This window comes from Neomonachus schauinslandi, chromosome 9, assembly GCF_002201575.2.
Source record: "Neomonachus schauinslandi chromosome 9, ASM220157v2, whole genome shotgun sequence".
In the NCBI taxonomy this organism is placed as follows: Eukaryota; Metazoa; Chordata; class Mammalia; order Carnivora; family Phocidae; genus Neomonachus; species Neomonachus schauinslandi.
In genome coordinates this window covers 43535407-43551057 of record NC_058411.1, presented here as the reverse complement: position 1 = coordinate 43551057, position 15651 = coordinate 43535407, and the positions used below count along the sequence as shown (strand labels likewise).

Sequence of the window (15651 nt, the reverse complement as noted above, 5' to 3'; positions counted from 1 at the left end):
TATATCCTATGTACAATAAAGTTGAGGAAATAGAAACAAATGCATGTCTACAAACATGTTTTCCAAAGTATTATAAACTTTTACCTTAGGTTCTTGAAATAAAAATTCATACAGTATTCAGAATGAAATCAAATGATGAAGAAACATTAAATAGCCAATAGTATAACTAATAATAGCTGACATTTATATAAACATTACTATGTACTAGGAACTAGGTGCTTTTATCTCATTTAATTCTCATAACCCTAAAGTAGGCACTATTACTATACCCATTTTACAATGAGTGGTCAAAAGTTAGAAACTTGTCCAAGGTTTATTCAGCTGGTAGGTACTACAGTGAGTCTTTAAGACCCAGGTTGTTTGGCTTTGAAATCTGTGCTCCTAACCACTGAGCTATAATGTCTCTTTATACCAGCTACTAATTAAAAAATTAGAAATGTATTCCTTCCTAACCTTAGTCATAATGATAAGGAATATCTTTGGCTTCTACACATCTGAATTTTCAACATATTATGTTCCTTCCAACATATAAAACCACCCTCAAGTCTGAGCCATCTGATTTTATTTTACTACAACCCCCCTCCATTCCCGCCCCTGTGTACTCTGCTCTCATTAAGTGGCTGCATTTGTATTAAATTCTGCTTAGAATAATAACCAAAAATGCATGAAATAATTAAATCTTGTTTGTTCAAAATTAAAGAGGAGTTAAAGACTTTCCCTAACTTTTAACTACTCTCTTATCAAGGCGTCAAAGACTTGCTCAGGAAAGTACTGCTGATGATGATAACCAGAGTGTCTTACCAGGAAACACATTATGCCCTGGGCTGAAATACTATCAAAACAGTATCTTCAATCTTCTTTTCCATGTGTATGATGTGTAGCAGGATGGGGGCAATGGTGGAAATTATGGCAATAAACTGTATTTTCTAGAAACATTTTCATTTCATGGAAATACAATATTAAGACCACAGCAAGCTAAATGTGGAAATGTGAAAGTCATTTATTTTTTAAAAACCAGGCACTACAAAGACAACTGAAAGCCATATATGAAGAAATTTCTGAAACAAAAGAAAAAAATCTCATCTACAAAATTATTTACATGTTTAGGGTCCATATTAAAAAACATGGTCCCTACTCCAGTACAGACATAGAGAAGAGTCTATGGTAACAAATCTGGAAGACAACTTCTATAGTACTTCTCAGTACATGACATAAACCAAATGAGGAAACCCCTTGAAGGTACTTCAGTGCTCAGAGGTTTTAAGACCTTGGCTTTGATGATTTTGAAGGTAAGAAACAAAATCAAACTGGCTTCCACTGGGACATGCCAGTAGCTTCAAGTCAGTGACTAATCACAATGTTTTGGAATGTACCTCCATTTGGGGGCAGAGCAATCTGCAGAGATGACGGTTTTTACACATGCCCTGTTCCCTACACCAATATAACTACTACATTATCTCATAAAGACAAATAGTTGTCACTAAACTCTTTTAAAAATACATAATGAGTTTTCTAAAGATTTTTTTTTAAGTCCAGGTTCATCAATGATGAGTAAAAAATCCACTACCTACTTTCCTACTTTCTTTAACTCTATTCCTGCTTAAATGCAAAAGCTGACAGTTTCTGATTGGTAGAAAGATCTAAAGGTTTTTGCTTTTTAGGCAAATTCAGATTCTCCTTTGCTTTTTCTTTCTCATTTTCAGTTTCATGACTTTCATCAACCACATGTTTTCGCTTCTTTGCTTCAGCTCCATCACTTATAGTTCCTCCTTTGGCCTTGGAAGCCCATGCCTTCGTCAAAATATGGGAGGAGAAAAGATTTTTAGGCAATAACGAAGAAATAGGAAGGAAATGATTTCCTTACTTTTCCAGGTAACAAACCCATCTATAAAAAGCAGTATTTAAAAAAAATGCAGCATAATTAGCACTTGAATTTTTAAGCTAATCATTAAGGGCCCTCAGTTAACAAATCTCTTATTACTTAATTGCAGAGCATGTTAAAAAATTTACATTCTAGGGCACCTGGGTGGCTCAGTCGTTAAGCGTCTGCCTTCGGCTCAGGTCACGGTCCCAGGGTCCTGGGATGGAGCCCCACATCGGGCTCCCTGCTCTGCGGCGAGTCTGCTTCTCCCTCTCCCACTCCCCCTGCTTGTGTTCCCTCTCTCACTGTGTCTCTCTCTGTCAAACAAATAAATAAAATCTTAAAAAAAAAAATTTACATTCTACCTCTAATATTTCAACCTAAACTCTGCTTGTATTTAACCATATTAAGTGCAAAATACTGTAACTGCAGGTACTTTCTTAAAAATGAAACTTTTTGAGATTATTCACATGCAGTTGTAGAAAATAATACAGAAGGATCTCGTGTACCAGTTTCCCAGTTTTCCCCAATGGTAGCATCTTGCAAAACTAATGTAGTATCATAACCAGGGTACTGACATCAATACAATCCTCCTTTTTATTTCTACTCCTATGTGTGTGTGTATGTTAATTCCAAAGTAGATTCTACATTCAAGATACAAAACAGTTCCATCACAAGGATCCCTCATGTTGCCCCCAAAACCTACACTTCTCACCCAGGCCCCAACTCCTGGTAATCGGTACTGTTTTTCATCCCTATCACTTTGTCATTTCAGGAATGACATTTCAGATATTCTTTCAGGACTGGCTTCTATTCACTAAGCAAAGAACCTTACAAAGCTCAGTCGTTTCCATCTGTCTCTTATTGACTGATTTTTTAAGTAGGCTCCACACCCAGCATGGGGCCCAATGTGGGGCTTGAACTCACAACCCTGAGATCAAGATCTGAGCAGAGATCAAGAGTCGGATGCTTAACCAACTGAGCCACCCAAGTGCCTCTCCATCTGTCTCTTAAATCTATTTTAATATGTAATAGTTCCTCCTTCTTCCACTTTGTTTCCTTTCCCATTTCTTTACTGAAGAAAAGGAACCCTTTGGAGCTGCAGAATTTCTCACATTAACAGATTGGATTTAAGCAAATGTTTAAGGTTTACCTTAACAATACTGATTACATTTTTAAGTATTCAAAAACACAATCACAACTTTTACCAAGTCTCTTCCTCTTCTACTGCATAAGACCATTCATATGCCATTTTATCTATGTCTTTAGAATTTTTATCCTCTTATTCATTCTTATAAAAAATGAGAAGCACAAAGTTGGCAGGGAAATTCTAATGAGGATAGAGGTGGTTCAACCAGTTTCTAGCTTCCTCATTTTGTAATACCTTCACTCCTAAAACCCAGTTTATCAGGGTAAGTATCTACTTCACCAGGTGCCCATGCTGCATACTGTCATCCCTGGGGAAGTGAATCTGAGGATTTAACTGACATTCCTTCCCCTTGCACCAGAAAGGTGCTCCTAGCCCTCCCTCACATGGCAGAAATTACATGAGGAGCAATAGCTACCAGCCACCTGTCCTAATTTCCAAATGAAAGGCTATAACAGAACACCACCTTTCCCCCCAAAAAGCAGTATTCTCATTCTGGGTTTTTCTGTTTGTTTGTTTTAAAGTAAGCTCTATACCCACAGTGGGGCCTAAACTCACAACCCTGAGATCGAGAGTCACATGCTCTACTGACTGAGCCTGCCAGGCAGCCCAGTATTCTCACTTTGTATTCAATGTGGAAGTACATAGCATTTTAAAAATTTCTGCTTACAAGAACCCTAAAGTCCAAACATGTGAATTAATTTCATTTTTACTTATTAATTTGCTTTTGATTTAGAAGTAATGTACTTTTTCTTGGGGTATCCTCCTAACTTACATTATATAGGAACTTATATACAGATATAAACAGTAAATCTGACCAAAATTCAACCATCAGCACTAAATAATAATTATTACACATCCATACGGTCAAAGCTGACATTTCAGTTATTTAATTGCCTCTCCACCAAGAGTTTATACCAGAATATCTGCAATTTCCAAAAACAGAAAAAGGCATTTTCTGTAAGAATTTTTAAAACCTGGGATTTACTAAGATCTCAATCTCAGCAAAATCATCCTTACCTTCCTTTCTTCAGCTGACAATACTCTAAATCGAATCATTCCTTCTTTTATTATGTCTGCTTCATCTGAAAAGTCAGGATTGTCAGACAAAATACCACTTCTGTTTTCTTCCAGCCACATCTGGAACCCAGTCTTTGGCCTAAAATAGCAATTATGTGAAAATATTTTATACTTAAGATGCAGTTTAAAGTGCTTTATGATTTTTCAGGTTAGTAATTAACGATTAGTCTTTGCATACCTATATAAAGTAAGAGAGACACAATTAATTATACTTGTTAATATTCATACTACACATTACTTAGAACTGCCGGGAGACCATGGGAAAAATGAACTGAAAAATCCCCTGTAAGGTCAATTCAAAGATTTTACTTACATTTGTATTTTCCAAGTGGAGCAACCATGAACTCTACACTTCCAGCTCTTTTTAGAATACTGACACGCCCAAGGTCTCCAATTCCACTCAGCCCCTCTGTGCCAATAAAGGTTTTCCAAGTATCCTTGGTGGGTTCTTTTTCCATTTCCCAAACCAGCTACTTGAAATTTTTCTCTCTCTCAAGATCTTTACCCATCCCCTCATCCTTGCTCTCATAGCTCTCATACTGCATTGGCAGACAAATAGGATACAGGCAAACAGGAACTCTCATATTGCAGGAGGTACAGAAAATGATACAACATCAATGGAGAAAATTTTGGCAGTATCTATTGGAATTACAAGTGCACATTAACTTGAACCATACAGGAATCCATCTCATAGCTATATGTATATGTGAGAAATGACATTCACATAAAGTTATTCATTGTGGTACTACTTGTATGAGCAAACCCCAGCAACCACCTTCTGTCCACCAGTAGAGAACTGAATAAATTATGCCATATCCATTCAGTGGATGTGAAAAGATTAAAGAAACTCTTCATGTAGTAATATGAGATGTTCTACAAAAGCTGCTAAGTGAAAAAAAGCAAGGTACAGGATAATGTGTAAGCTACCATTTCTGTAAAAATAAAAAAAAAGATAAATATAAGTGAACATGCACAAATAATTCTGGAGGGCTATGTAAGAAATTTGTTGTAGTGATTGTGAAGAGGGGAACTGGGTGGACAGGAAAGATATTTACTCTTTATCACACATTTTTTTTCTATCTTTTCACTGTTTCTCCCATGTAACTATATCTATTTTAAGATAAACAAAAAAAGAATTAGAAAATATGTACAATTTATTTTTTTGTAAAGATTTTATTTATTTATTTATTTGACAGAGAGAGAGCAGGGGGAGCAGGGGGAGCAGCGGAGGGAGAGGGAGAAGCAGGCTCTCCGCTGAGCAGGGAGCCCGATGCGGGGCTCGATCCCAGGACCCTGAGGTCATGACCTGAGCCGAAGGTAGGCACTTAACTGACGGAGCCACCCAGGCGCCCCAAAATATGTACAATTTAAAACACATATAATTTATCAGGGCATACCCTAGTAAGTAATATAAATAGACATTAATATTTATGGCTTCCTTTCCTTAAAATTATGTGTTCAGAATGTCCACTACCAGTGTCAATGTATTGTTTGTAATAATGAACAAGAGAGTTGAATAATTCTATACTGCTGTTTCTGTATGCCTTTTATTGGGATATTACATCTTAAGAATAATAAATTTGGGGACACCTGGGTGGCTCAGTCGTTAAGCGTCTGCCTTCGGCTCAGGTCATGATCCCAGGGTCCTGGGATCGAGCCCCGCATTGGGCTCCCTGCTCAGCGGGAAGCCTGGTTCTCCCTCTCCCTCTGCCCCTGCTTGTGTTCCCTCTCTCACTATCTCTCTCTCCCTGTCAAATAATAAATAAATAAAAATCTTAAAAAAAAAGAATAATAAATTTGTCTGTGTACTGACCTTTGGTTTTCAGTGTTTTGAGGACACATAGCTGGTGTTTCAGATGATGAATTTTTAGGATGTTCTTCTTTCACATCCTCAGTCTTATCAGTTTGGGAAGTTCTTTTCTGGAAATAGGATGCTGCAGATGCCTGTAAAAACAAACATAATGAATACTCCAACAAAATGTAGTACAATTTTATATACTACAATCAACTTTTGAAAAATGTGGAAAAATGTATGTAGAATTCTTATACCAACACATGAAGCCCTGGGGTTCTCAACTGAACATAAACATGACCAGAGACACAAACCCCCAAAAACTACAAATTCCGTATTTTCTAAATGCTGAATTTTATTATATGAAATGGAAAAGATAGAAGATCTACTGTACTAATGACAAATCTGGGATGAAATACCAAATCTGGGATGAAACTAGAAGGCAAGATCAGAATACAGAACAAGATTGGGGCCAGGTACTACAGCATCATCATTAAACAAAGATATTCATCAGAATCATCTGGGAAATTTTTTTAAAAACCAGATAGGTGCCTGAGTCCCTGGGCCCTGAGTATAAATATATATATATTTCAAAAAGTGATTCTGAAGCAAAATCAGATGAGAACCACTATCCTCACTAGAAAATCAATAATAAATAACTGGAGCCTCCTGTCTCATATCTGAAAGAGTGAACAAAACAAACAGATCATGTGCTGCTTATTGCTGATGTGGGTAGTTGAAATAGTACCTGCTTAGACTTTGGCTTTGGAACTAGAGGCTTTATAACTGGAGACTTTTCATTATTTGTAGCTCGATTAAGTGCAGTAGATTTCTTGGATGATTTGTTCATACTGTCTAAAATATTACTTGAACGTGCTGAATTCACTGAAGTGGCTGGCTCTTTGGAATTGGCTGATACCTAAAGAGCAAACTACTATTAGCATTTTTATGTTTAAAGAAGAAAAAAAAAAATCCCAAGAGATTCATTTTTCCTTAAAATATCTATTAGGTCTATACCGTGGTCTCACATTTGGAATTGAATACACTTTGTACAATACAAATTAGACTGATACACATATTAAATATACCACATCCCCATGGAAAAGAGGGAATATCTTTCAAAACCATTGGTATTTAGAAGATAAGTAGAACATATAACTCTTAGCCCAAGTGTGAACTAGTGCTGCTTTCATCCGTTTTCATAAAGATCTGCTTCAGTCTTCAATGCCTCCAAGTCTGGGGAGTGTCATCTGGTGGTTTGGAAATATTTCTCTGTATAAAAATGTATTGAAACACATTTTAAATATCACTGGAAAGAGTTTACCTTGAAGGGGTTTACTCGTCCTTGGTTGCTAGAGGTAACTGCACCTTTCATAAGAAAGAAACCGTCACTTAATAGTGGTAAAACATAGAAGACTTCTGACTTCTGAAATAACAGATGGAATATTTTAATCTGTATTATACAAAAACAAATGTACTTTGCAACTTTAAAATTATTAACAACCATATAATGACCCCCTACCTATTTCCAAGCCAAAATAAAAGCTTTAAATGGTAACTATCCCAACTTTCACTATGAAATATACCAACCCAATATATATAGATCTATCCTTTTCTCCTATTACCATGGAAGAATGGTGCCTTGTTTTAGCTAAGGTTAATAATTTCTCTACTTGTGCTCTAGATTCCATCCCCTCCTGCTTTGTCAAGAAACCTGTCCTATCAATGGCTACACCATCTTTGGATGTATACCATCTTTTCCCTCTTTATTGGCTACTCAAGTTTCCCAACTTCAACAAACAAAAACAAACCCTCTCAACCCCACATCCCCTCCAGCCACCATTTTTAATTCCCTCCCCTATAAAGCCAAATTCAAGAGCTGTCTACACAGCTATTCCCATTTCCTCACTGTTCATACATTCCAACATCCAAATAATATGGCTTCCAGCCCTACTACCCTATAGAATCTGCTCTTGCTAAGGACACAATAAACTCCATGTGGCCAAATCTGGTGGGTAGTTTTCAGTCATCATCTTATTTGACCCCCTCAACAGCATTCTACAGAGCTAAGTGTTCCTTTCTTCCTGATATTGTCTCCTCCCCTTGACTTCTGAGATTCCGCATTCCTATCTGCTTCCTCTCTTAATCTCATTCTCTTTTGATGATTCCTCTCCGCCTAATGTTTAAATGTTGGGGATTCTCTAGCCCTTAAGCTCACTTTTCTTCTCACTTTATATCCTCCTCCAATGCTCCCTCATCCATGCCCATGATTTAAATTGCTATGGTTATGCCAACAATTTTCACTTTATATATGTTCCTCCCAGACTACTTTCCTGAGTTCCTAACCCAAATATCCAATAGTAGTTCATCATCCTCCTACCTAAACCTGAGTTTCCCTAGTGTTTTCTAACTCAGTAAATGGTACCATCATTCATTCAAATATTCAAGCCAGGAAACTGAGTCATTCTTTACACTCTGAACTTCCATATTCTCTACATTTTCTTCAGAAACACATCTTTTTTCATTCTTTCTCCCATTAGTCACCACCGCCCGAGTCCAACCAATATTCAATGTCACTTGGACTGCCTCAGTAGTCTCCTTATGTGCATTCCTCCTCTGCCAGTATGCACGCTATGCCTCTGCTTGAAACCTACAACAGCCTCCCAGCGACCTCAGAATAAAGATCAAAATTCTTACTGTGGCCTACATAGATCTGCATGATTTAGCTCCCGCCAATCCCTCCAAAACCACTCAGCGCCACTTTTCTCCGCCTCTGTGCTCTTCACACCACTCTTACAGTCTTCACAAACGCTGTTCCTTAAGTCACACACCATTCCCTTGCTTCTGCTCTCACCCATCTTAGCCTAGCTGGCTCTTACTCATCCTGCAGGTTTCTGCTTTAAACATTCCATGGAGGCCTCCCTTGGGGTCCCAACCAATCCCTTACCACTGACTAGATTACAGCACACTGTTATATAGGCATTTAATAAATATTTGTAAAATTAGCAGTTTTACAAACAATATTTCTGATAAAAACAAACCAAGGGCAGAGGGATGGAGGTGGGGGTGGGGGTAAGGGGTGTATTTGAATAGATATATCATTTTAAAGACTAACTTGCACAATTTTGATATTTCAAAATCACAAATATTTCTTACCTGACTTAACAGCTGGCACATCAGAGGGATTTGTACTTTTGGAAAATAGATTCTGTCCTACAAAATAATTAAGATAATACAATGTAAGTAAATGGGGAGATAAAGTTACTCTCTATAATCAACAATCGGCAAAGATGTCTTGACAAAGCACAAGTATTCAATTTTCCTCAGCTAAGTAAAATGGGGAAAGCCACAAATATAACATTTCTCATCTTTATTTATTTATTTATTTAAATATTTTATTTATTTGACAGGGAGAGACAGAGCGAGAGAAGGAACACAAGCAGGAGGAGTGGGAGAGGGAGAAGCAGGCTTCCTGTGGAGCAGGGTGCCCGATGAGGGGCTCGATCCCAGGACCCTGGGACCATGACCCGAGCCAAAGGCAGACGCCCAACGACTGAGCCACTCAGGTGCCCATTTCTCATCTTTAAATTGCTTTAAAAATGTATCTTATGGTATGCCTGGGTGGCTCAGTCAGTTAAGCATCTAACTCTTGATTTCAGCTCAGGTCATAAATTCGGGGTTGTGAGACTGAGACCCGTCTGGCTCTTCACTCAGTGGGCAGTCTGCTTCTCTCCCCCTGCCCCTCCCCCCACTCACACACATGCTCTCTCTCAAATAAATAAATCTTTAAAAAAAAAAAGTATCTTGCCATGCTTATGTAATTCTGGTTTTTCTTCTTTATCATCAGCTTCTCTGGTGTCCTCTGCATCTTCTTCAACTTGGTTTCTGAGTCTTGGCTGGCTCCACTCTGTAGCAGTATTACTGTAACTAAAAGACAATATATTATTCAATAAAGAGCTATGCAAAGACCAATTTAATATTCAGAATGGTAAAGAAAAATCTAAGCAGTTTATTTCTTACCCAGCATTCAGCTCTTTTCTGAAATCCTCCTCTTCCTCTTCTTCTACCTGGGTTGTTGCCAATTCAGCTGCCTTCTCTACAGCCAGTTCACTAAGTCTTTGGGCCAATATTAATCTCCGGGAACGAGAAGCGTATTTAATGGCTAAATTCACAGCATTCTGAGTCATTAAATCAGCTAGTTCCACACAACGGAATTCCCGATCCAGTTTACAAGAAAGCTAACCAAAAATGGAAAAAGAATAAAATCATGTCAAGAGAAACTTTTTATTTTTATTTTTTTAATTTTTTATATTTATTATTATGTTCAATTAGCCAGCATATAGTATATCATTAGTTTCTGATGTAGCGTTCAATGATTCATTAGTTGCATATAACACCCAAGAGAAACTTTTTAAAAATAAGAGAATGATACTAGTAGTAAAACTGAGAAAAGTTTTCTAGATAATGTATCTCACTGATTCTAAGATGCATATTTTTATACATTTTAACATCTCTGAAAGTGGCAAGCATCTCACAACTGATGGTGGGTCAGAGTTTAATTTGCAGCATTTTTTTAGGCTTAAATAATGGTGCATTTTACAATCAATAATTGCTTAGATTCAATGAAATAAGTTTTATGATTTCAAGCTATTAATTTGCAAGGGAAGTAAGATATTCCTTTAAGATTCAAATGTGGTTTTCTTAACCTTGCTTCACTGCCCACCCACCCTCACCCCACCCTCGCCAAATAGGGCAGCAAGTTCAAAGAAGGAATAGATTGTAAATGATTTGTTATTACTTTGCCCAGAATTGGTACACAAATGCTACTAAGTGAGTTTGGGTGTGGGGAAGTAGATTTATCCATTCGTTTTTAAGTGTGATTGTCTATGATCTCCAACTACCAGAAATAGTTGTATAACTTCCAAATTAACAACTTCCTTTTTCTTGCTCTATTTTTTATATGTAATAATACAAAACAAAGGGCATTCATTTAACATCTTAGAAAATACTTGACTACTTTTCTTTTGGTATGAATTTTGACAACTCAAAGTACAACGTAAGGAAAATTAGTACTTCAAAGACTACTAAGGGTTTCCTAATTCATAGGGTAGAAGGATTATTTTGTTACTTAGACATCCCACATCTGATGCATCAGCACAGAAGGCTTAACCAGTCACCTGCATGTCCTTTTCAAGTTTTCTACTATCACTGATCTATAAATAGTACTTCTTAATCAGGGTAGCACTCTGCCTCAGAAGGCATTTGGAAATGAAAAGTAGTATGGTTCTCATAGTAACTAGGCTGAACTTCCGGCATTTGCCAGGGCTACAAGAATGCTAAAGAAGACCTGACCAGTCCTCAAGCTACTGATAAGATAACCTGCTGAAAACCACTGTTCCAGAGGAAAAGCTCCTGTAATGCTACATGGTAAATAAACCAAACAGATTTTCTTACATGTGCTGTGGGAAGTAAAAAGGTTATTAGTTCCTAGACCATAAATGACATTTTATAAAAGGAACAACTTACTCTACAATAAGCTAATTAAATTTCTTTAATACTAAACTCAAGGCAGTGTCACATAATGGTGACAATAGTGAATACCACCTTTTGCAACAACATGATGGATCTAGAGAGTGAAATCAGTCAGAGAAAGACAAATACCATATGATTTCACTCATATGTATATAATTTAAGAAACAAAACAAACAAAGGAAAAAGAGACAAAAAACCCCAGACTCTTAACTATAGAGGAACTGATGGTCACCACAGAAGATGTCAGTAGGGAAATGGGTAAAATAGATGAAGGAGGTTAAAAGTACACGTATCTCAAAGGCAAGGGAAACAAAAGCAAAAATGAACTTTTGGGACTTGATCAAGATAAAAAAGCTTCTGCACAGCAAAGGAAACAGCCAACAAAACTAAAAGCCTATGGAATGGGAGAAGATATTTGCAAATGACATAACAGATAAAGGGCTGGTATCCAAGATCTATAAAGAACTTCTCAAACTCAACACCCAAAAAACAAATAATCAACTCAAAAAATGGGCAGAAGACATGAACAGACACTTCTCCAAAGAAGACATACGAATGGCTAACAGACACATGAAAAAATATTCAACACCATTAGCCATCAGGGAAATTCAAATCAAAATCACATTGAGATACCACCTTACACCAGTTAGAATGGCAAAAAAAAATTTTGGGGGGGGGGTTTTCTTTTTTTTAAATTTAAGTTCAATTAATTAACACATAGTGTATTGTTAGTTTCAGTATTGTTAGTTTCAGAGGTAGAGTTCAGTGATTCTCAGTTGCGTACAACACCCAGTGCTCATTTTATCACATGCCCTTCTTCATGCCCACCACCCAGTTATCCCATCCTCCCCCACCTCCCCTCCAGCAAAAAAAAATTAACAAAGCAGGAAACAACAAATGTTGGAGAGGATGTGGAGAAAGGGGAACCCTCTTACACTGCTGGTGGGAATGCAAGTTGGTACAGCCACTTTGGAAAACAGTATGGAGTTTACACAAAAAGTTAAAAATAGAGCTACCCTACAACCTAGCAAATGCACTACTGGGTATTTACCCCAAAGATACAGAAGTAGTGAAAAGAAAGGATGAATACCCACCATTTGCATCGACATGGATGGAACTGGAGGGGATTATGCTAAGTGAAATAAGTCAAGCAGAGAAAGACAATTATCATATGGCTTTACTCATATGTGGAACATAAGGAATAGCATGGAGGACATTAGGAAAAGGAAGGGAAAAATGAAGGGGGGGAATCAAAGTGGGAGACAAACCATGACAGACTAAAAACTCTGGGAAACAATCTGAGGGTTTTAGAGGGGAGGAGGGCGGGGGATGTGTTAGCCTGATGATGGGTGTTAAGGAGGGCACGTATTGCAAGGAGCACTGGGTGTTATATGCCAACAATTAATCATGGAACACTATATCAAAACTAATGAAGTACTGTATGGTGACTAACATAATAAAAAAAAAGTACACATATCTGCCTATGATCTTAGTTACAAGGTAATATCTTAAATATTTTCTTTATTTTTTTAAAAAATATTTTAACTGCAACATCAACTGAGAAACAACTGAGAAAGGTAGAGAATTGCTGAATAACTGTACTGAATACCTGAAACTTATACAACACTGTAAATTATACTAGAATTAAAATCTTAAAAATTAAAAAAAAGATTTTGATGTTGTGGAACTTGGTGCTAATTCACATACTTTTAAGGAATCCAATCTATAGAAAAGTGTAACTTTAATTTTTCCAGCATATTTATTTTACTCACCGCAAGCATTTTCATTAAAAGCTCCTGTTGTTCTTTTATTGCTTGATTTTTAGTGCTTTCTTCATATTCATAACCATTTTTAGCTAAATAATCAAGGTGATTGTGAAACATGATGGAACGCCAAAATTGTTCCTACAAAAGTGGAAAAAACTGCTTAAACTACCAGCAAGTGTTAAATATTTATCTTAAGATAACAGATTCTGGGGGCGCCTGGGTGGCTCAGTCGTTAAGCGTCTGCCTTCGGCTCAGGTCATGATCCCAGGATCCTGGGATCGAGCCCCACATCAGGCTCCTTGCTCAGCGGGAGGCCTGCTTCTCCCTCTCCCACTCCCCCTGCTTGTGTTCCCTCTCTCGCTGTGTCTCTCTTTGTCAAATAAATAAATAAAATCGTTTAGAAAAAAAAAGATAACAGATTCCGAATAAAATAATTTTTGAAATACTCTCTGTATAGTTTATTTTGGAATTCAAATTTTAATGTGATACCAAAGCTTAACTTCATCTTCTGTCCTTAAAAAAAGGGAAATATAGCATTTTAAATAGTTTCTTAGCTATCATAGTTAATGCTCAGAGAATTTGGTAAACTATTTTTTAAGAGCTGGTTTGCTATTTGTTTAGATTAACTAATTACAAGATTTCAAATGACTTTTGATGGCACAGGGCTAGGACTAAAGTGAGGCAAGCTTGGCCTAAAACACAATATTTATGGAGGCCTGCCCTCTCAGGCACTCCCACCCAACTCTGCGACTGAGAGCCTTACCCTGATGTTCATACCCATTTACCTCACAGACAAAATCCCTGGAAGCAGTGATGGCAATCAGGTACCCTGGTGATCATAAGCAGTCATCCTCCCTCCCTGCTACCACTATTTATTTAATTATAAAGTAATGAGTATTCAACACTGGTCATCAGGGAAATTTTTAAATGTCTACATCACAGGCATTATATTATCAAATTCAGAGTGTCAAGGTAAGATTTCCACATACCTCCATTTGTCCTTTCTCTGTTGCAATCTGACAATAAGGAAGCTTAAAGGATAATATAGCTACAGCAGGGCGCGGAAGAGTGGGAGGAAACCGAGAACCTTTGCAAGGAATGCACCTGTCAGTAAAAAAAAAGTCTCACCACAAAAACTTCCACCCATATCATAAAAACTGTTAAAATATAAAATTTCTTAAATTCAGTAACTTGGAATAATATTATGCCAATAGCTGGCTTAATAATATACAACAAATTACTCTTTTTAACTTCACACCTGATTAGGTTTAAAAACTATTCCTCCCCATGCATTTCAAGAATTTCAACAATCCCTCCTCACATCAGTTTTTCCTTAGCAAATTGCCCACTTTTAAAATATGGCAGCTGTGCCATAAAGACTTGTCAAGGGATCCATGTTATAAAACAGATCACCCAAGATGAAATGCTGATAAAGCATTTCACTTTTATTTATCAGTTTGGTAAAAGTGTCAAATAAGAGAAAAAGATGGTGTTATGTCCAATACAGGTAAGTGTCTATTACTAGATATTGGTAAAAATGAAGCAGAAAATCCAATATATACCTGGTTATAATATATACCTGCTCTGCTAAATCAATGGTTGCCTTACGTGGTAATAAATAGCTCAGTGGGCAAGAACTTTGTCTAAACCTTTTCTGATTAGGATATGTAAGGTATTTAAAGACGACCATCAGTATGAATACTAATGCAATTAATTAAAAAGCATTCATTAATCACAGAATGATATACACACGTAGAATACCCTTTTAACTTATGTACTCCAAATTATTTATAAGAAAACCACTGGAAAACCATGCTCACACACTGTAAGTACCTTGGGTGAATTTTCTAATTTTTCTAGTCATTTAAAAATATAGTACAATAGGGCGCCTGGGTGGCTCAGTTGGTTAAGCAACTGCCTTCGGCTCAGGTCATGATCCTGGAGTCCCTGGATCGAGTCCCGCATCGGGCTCCCTGCTCGGCAGGGAGTCTGCTTCTCCCTCTGACCCTCCTCCCTCTCATGCTCTCTGTATCTCATTCTCTCTGTCTCAAATAAATAAATAAAATCTTTTATAAAAAAAAATATATATATAGTACAATAGTCAATGCTTATTAATAACCACCCATTTATAGTACAGCCTTTTAGTCATGGCTTAAAGTCATGATTTTCTTAAAGGGAAAATACTAAGTAGAAATCAGATCCTCTGGTATAAATTTTTTTCATAAGTGTCTAATATTATCAAATGCCCACTAGAGGGCGCCTGGGTGGCTCAGTCGTTAAGCGTCTGCCTTCGGCTCAGGTCATGATCCCAGGGTCCTGGGATCGAGTCCCACATCGGGCTCCCTGCTTAGCGGGAGGCCTGCTTCTCCCCCTCCCACTCCCCCTGCTTGTGTTCCCTCTCTCGCTGTCTCTCTCTCTCTGTTGAAAAATAAATAAAATCTTTAAAAAAAAAAAAAAAAAAAAAAAAAAAAAA

The 15651-nt window shown here is 37.2% G+C and overlaps 1 protein-coding gene across 1 annotated transcript in view; it reads right to left on the bottom strand.

Moving 5' to 3' along the window:
• Positions 1 to 1045: 1045 nt before the first annotated feature.
• Positions 1046 to 15651, bottom strand: part of WDHD1 (WD repeat and HMG-box DNA binding protein 1) — a 60173-nt gene continuing 45567 nt past the window's right edge. Inside the window, exons 17-26 of the mRNA XM_021701408.1 lie at positions 14168 to 14282; positions 13185 to 13316; positions 9901 to 10118; positions 9689 to 9807; positions 9037 to 9093; positions 7205 to 7248; positions 6629 to 6799; positions 5902 to 6032; positions 4029 to 4167; positions 1046 to 1791 (exon numbers count right to left, since the gene is read on the bottom strand). Of these exons, the coding sequence (XP_021557083.1) occupies positions 1591 to 1791; positions 4029 to 4167; positions 5902 to 6032; positions 6629 to 6799; positions 7205 to 7248; positions 9037 to 9093; positions 9689 to 9807; positions 9901 to 10118; positions 13185 to 13316; positions 14168 to 14282 (1327 nt within the window). The 3' untranslated portion in view covers positions 1046 to 1590. The remainder of the gene's footprint in view (positions 1792 to 4028; positions 4168 to 5901; positions 6033 to 6628; positions 6800 to 7204; positions 7249 to 9036; positions 9094 to 9688; positions 9808 to 9900; positions 10119 to 13184; positions 13317 to 14167; positions 14283 to 15651) is intronic.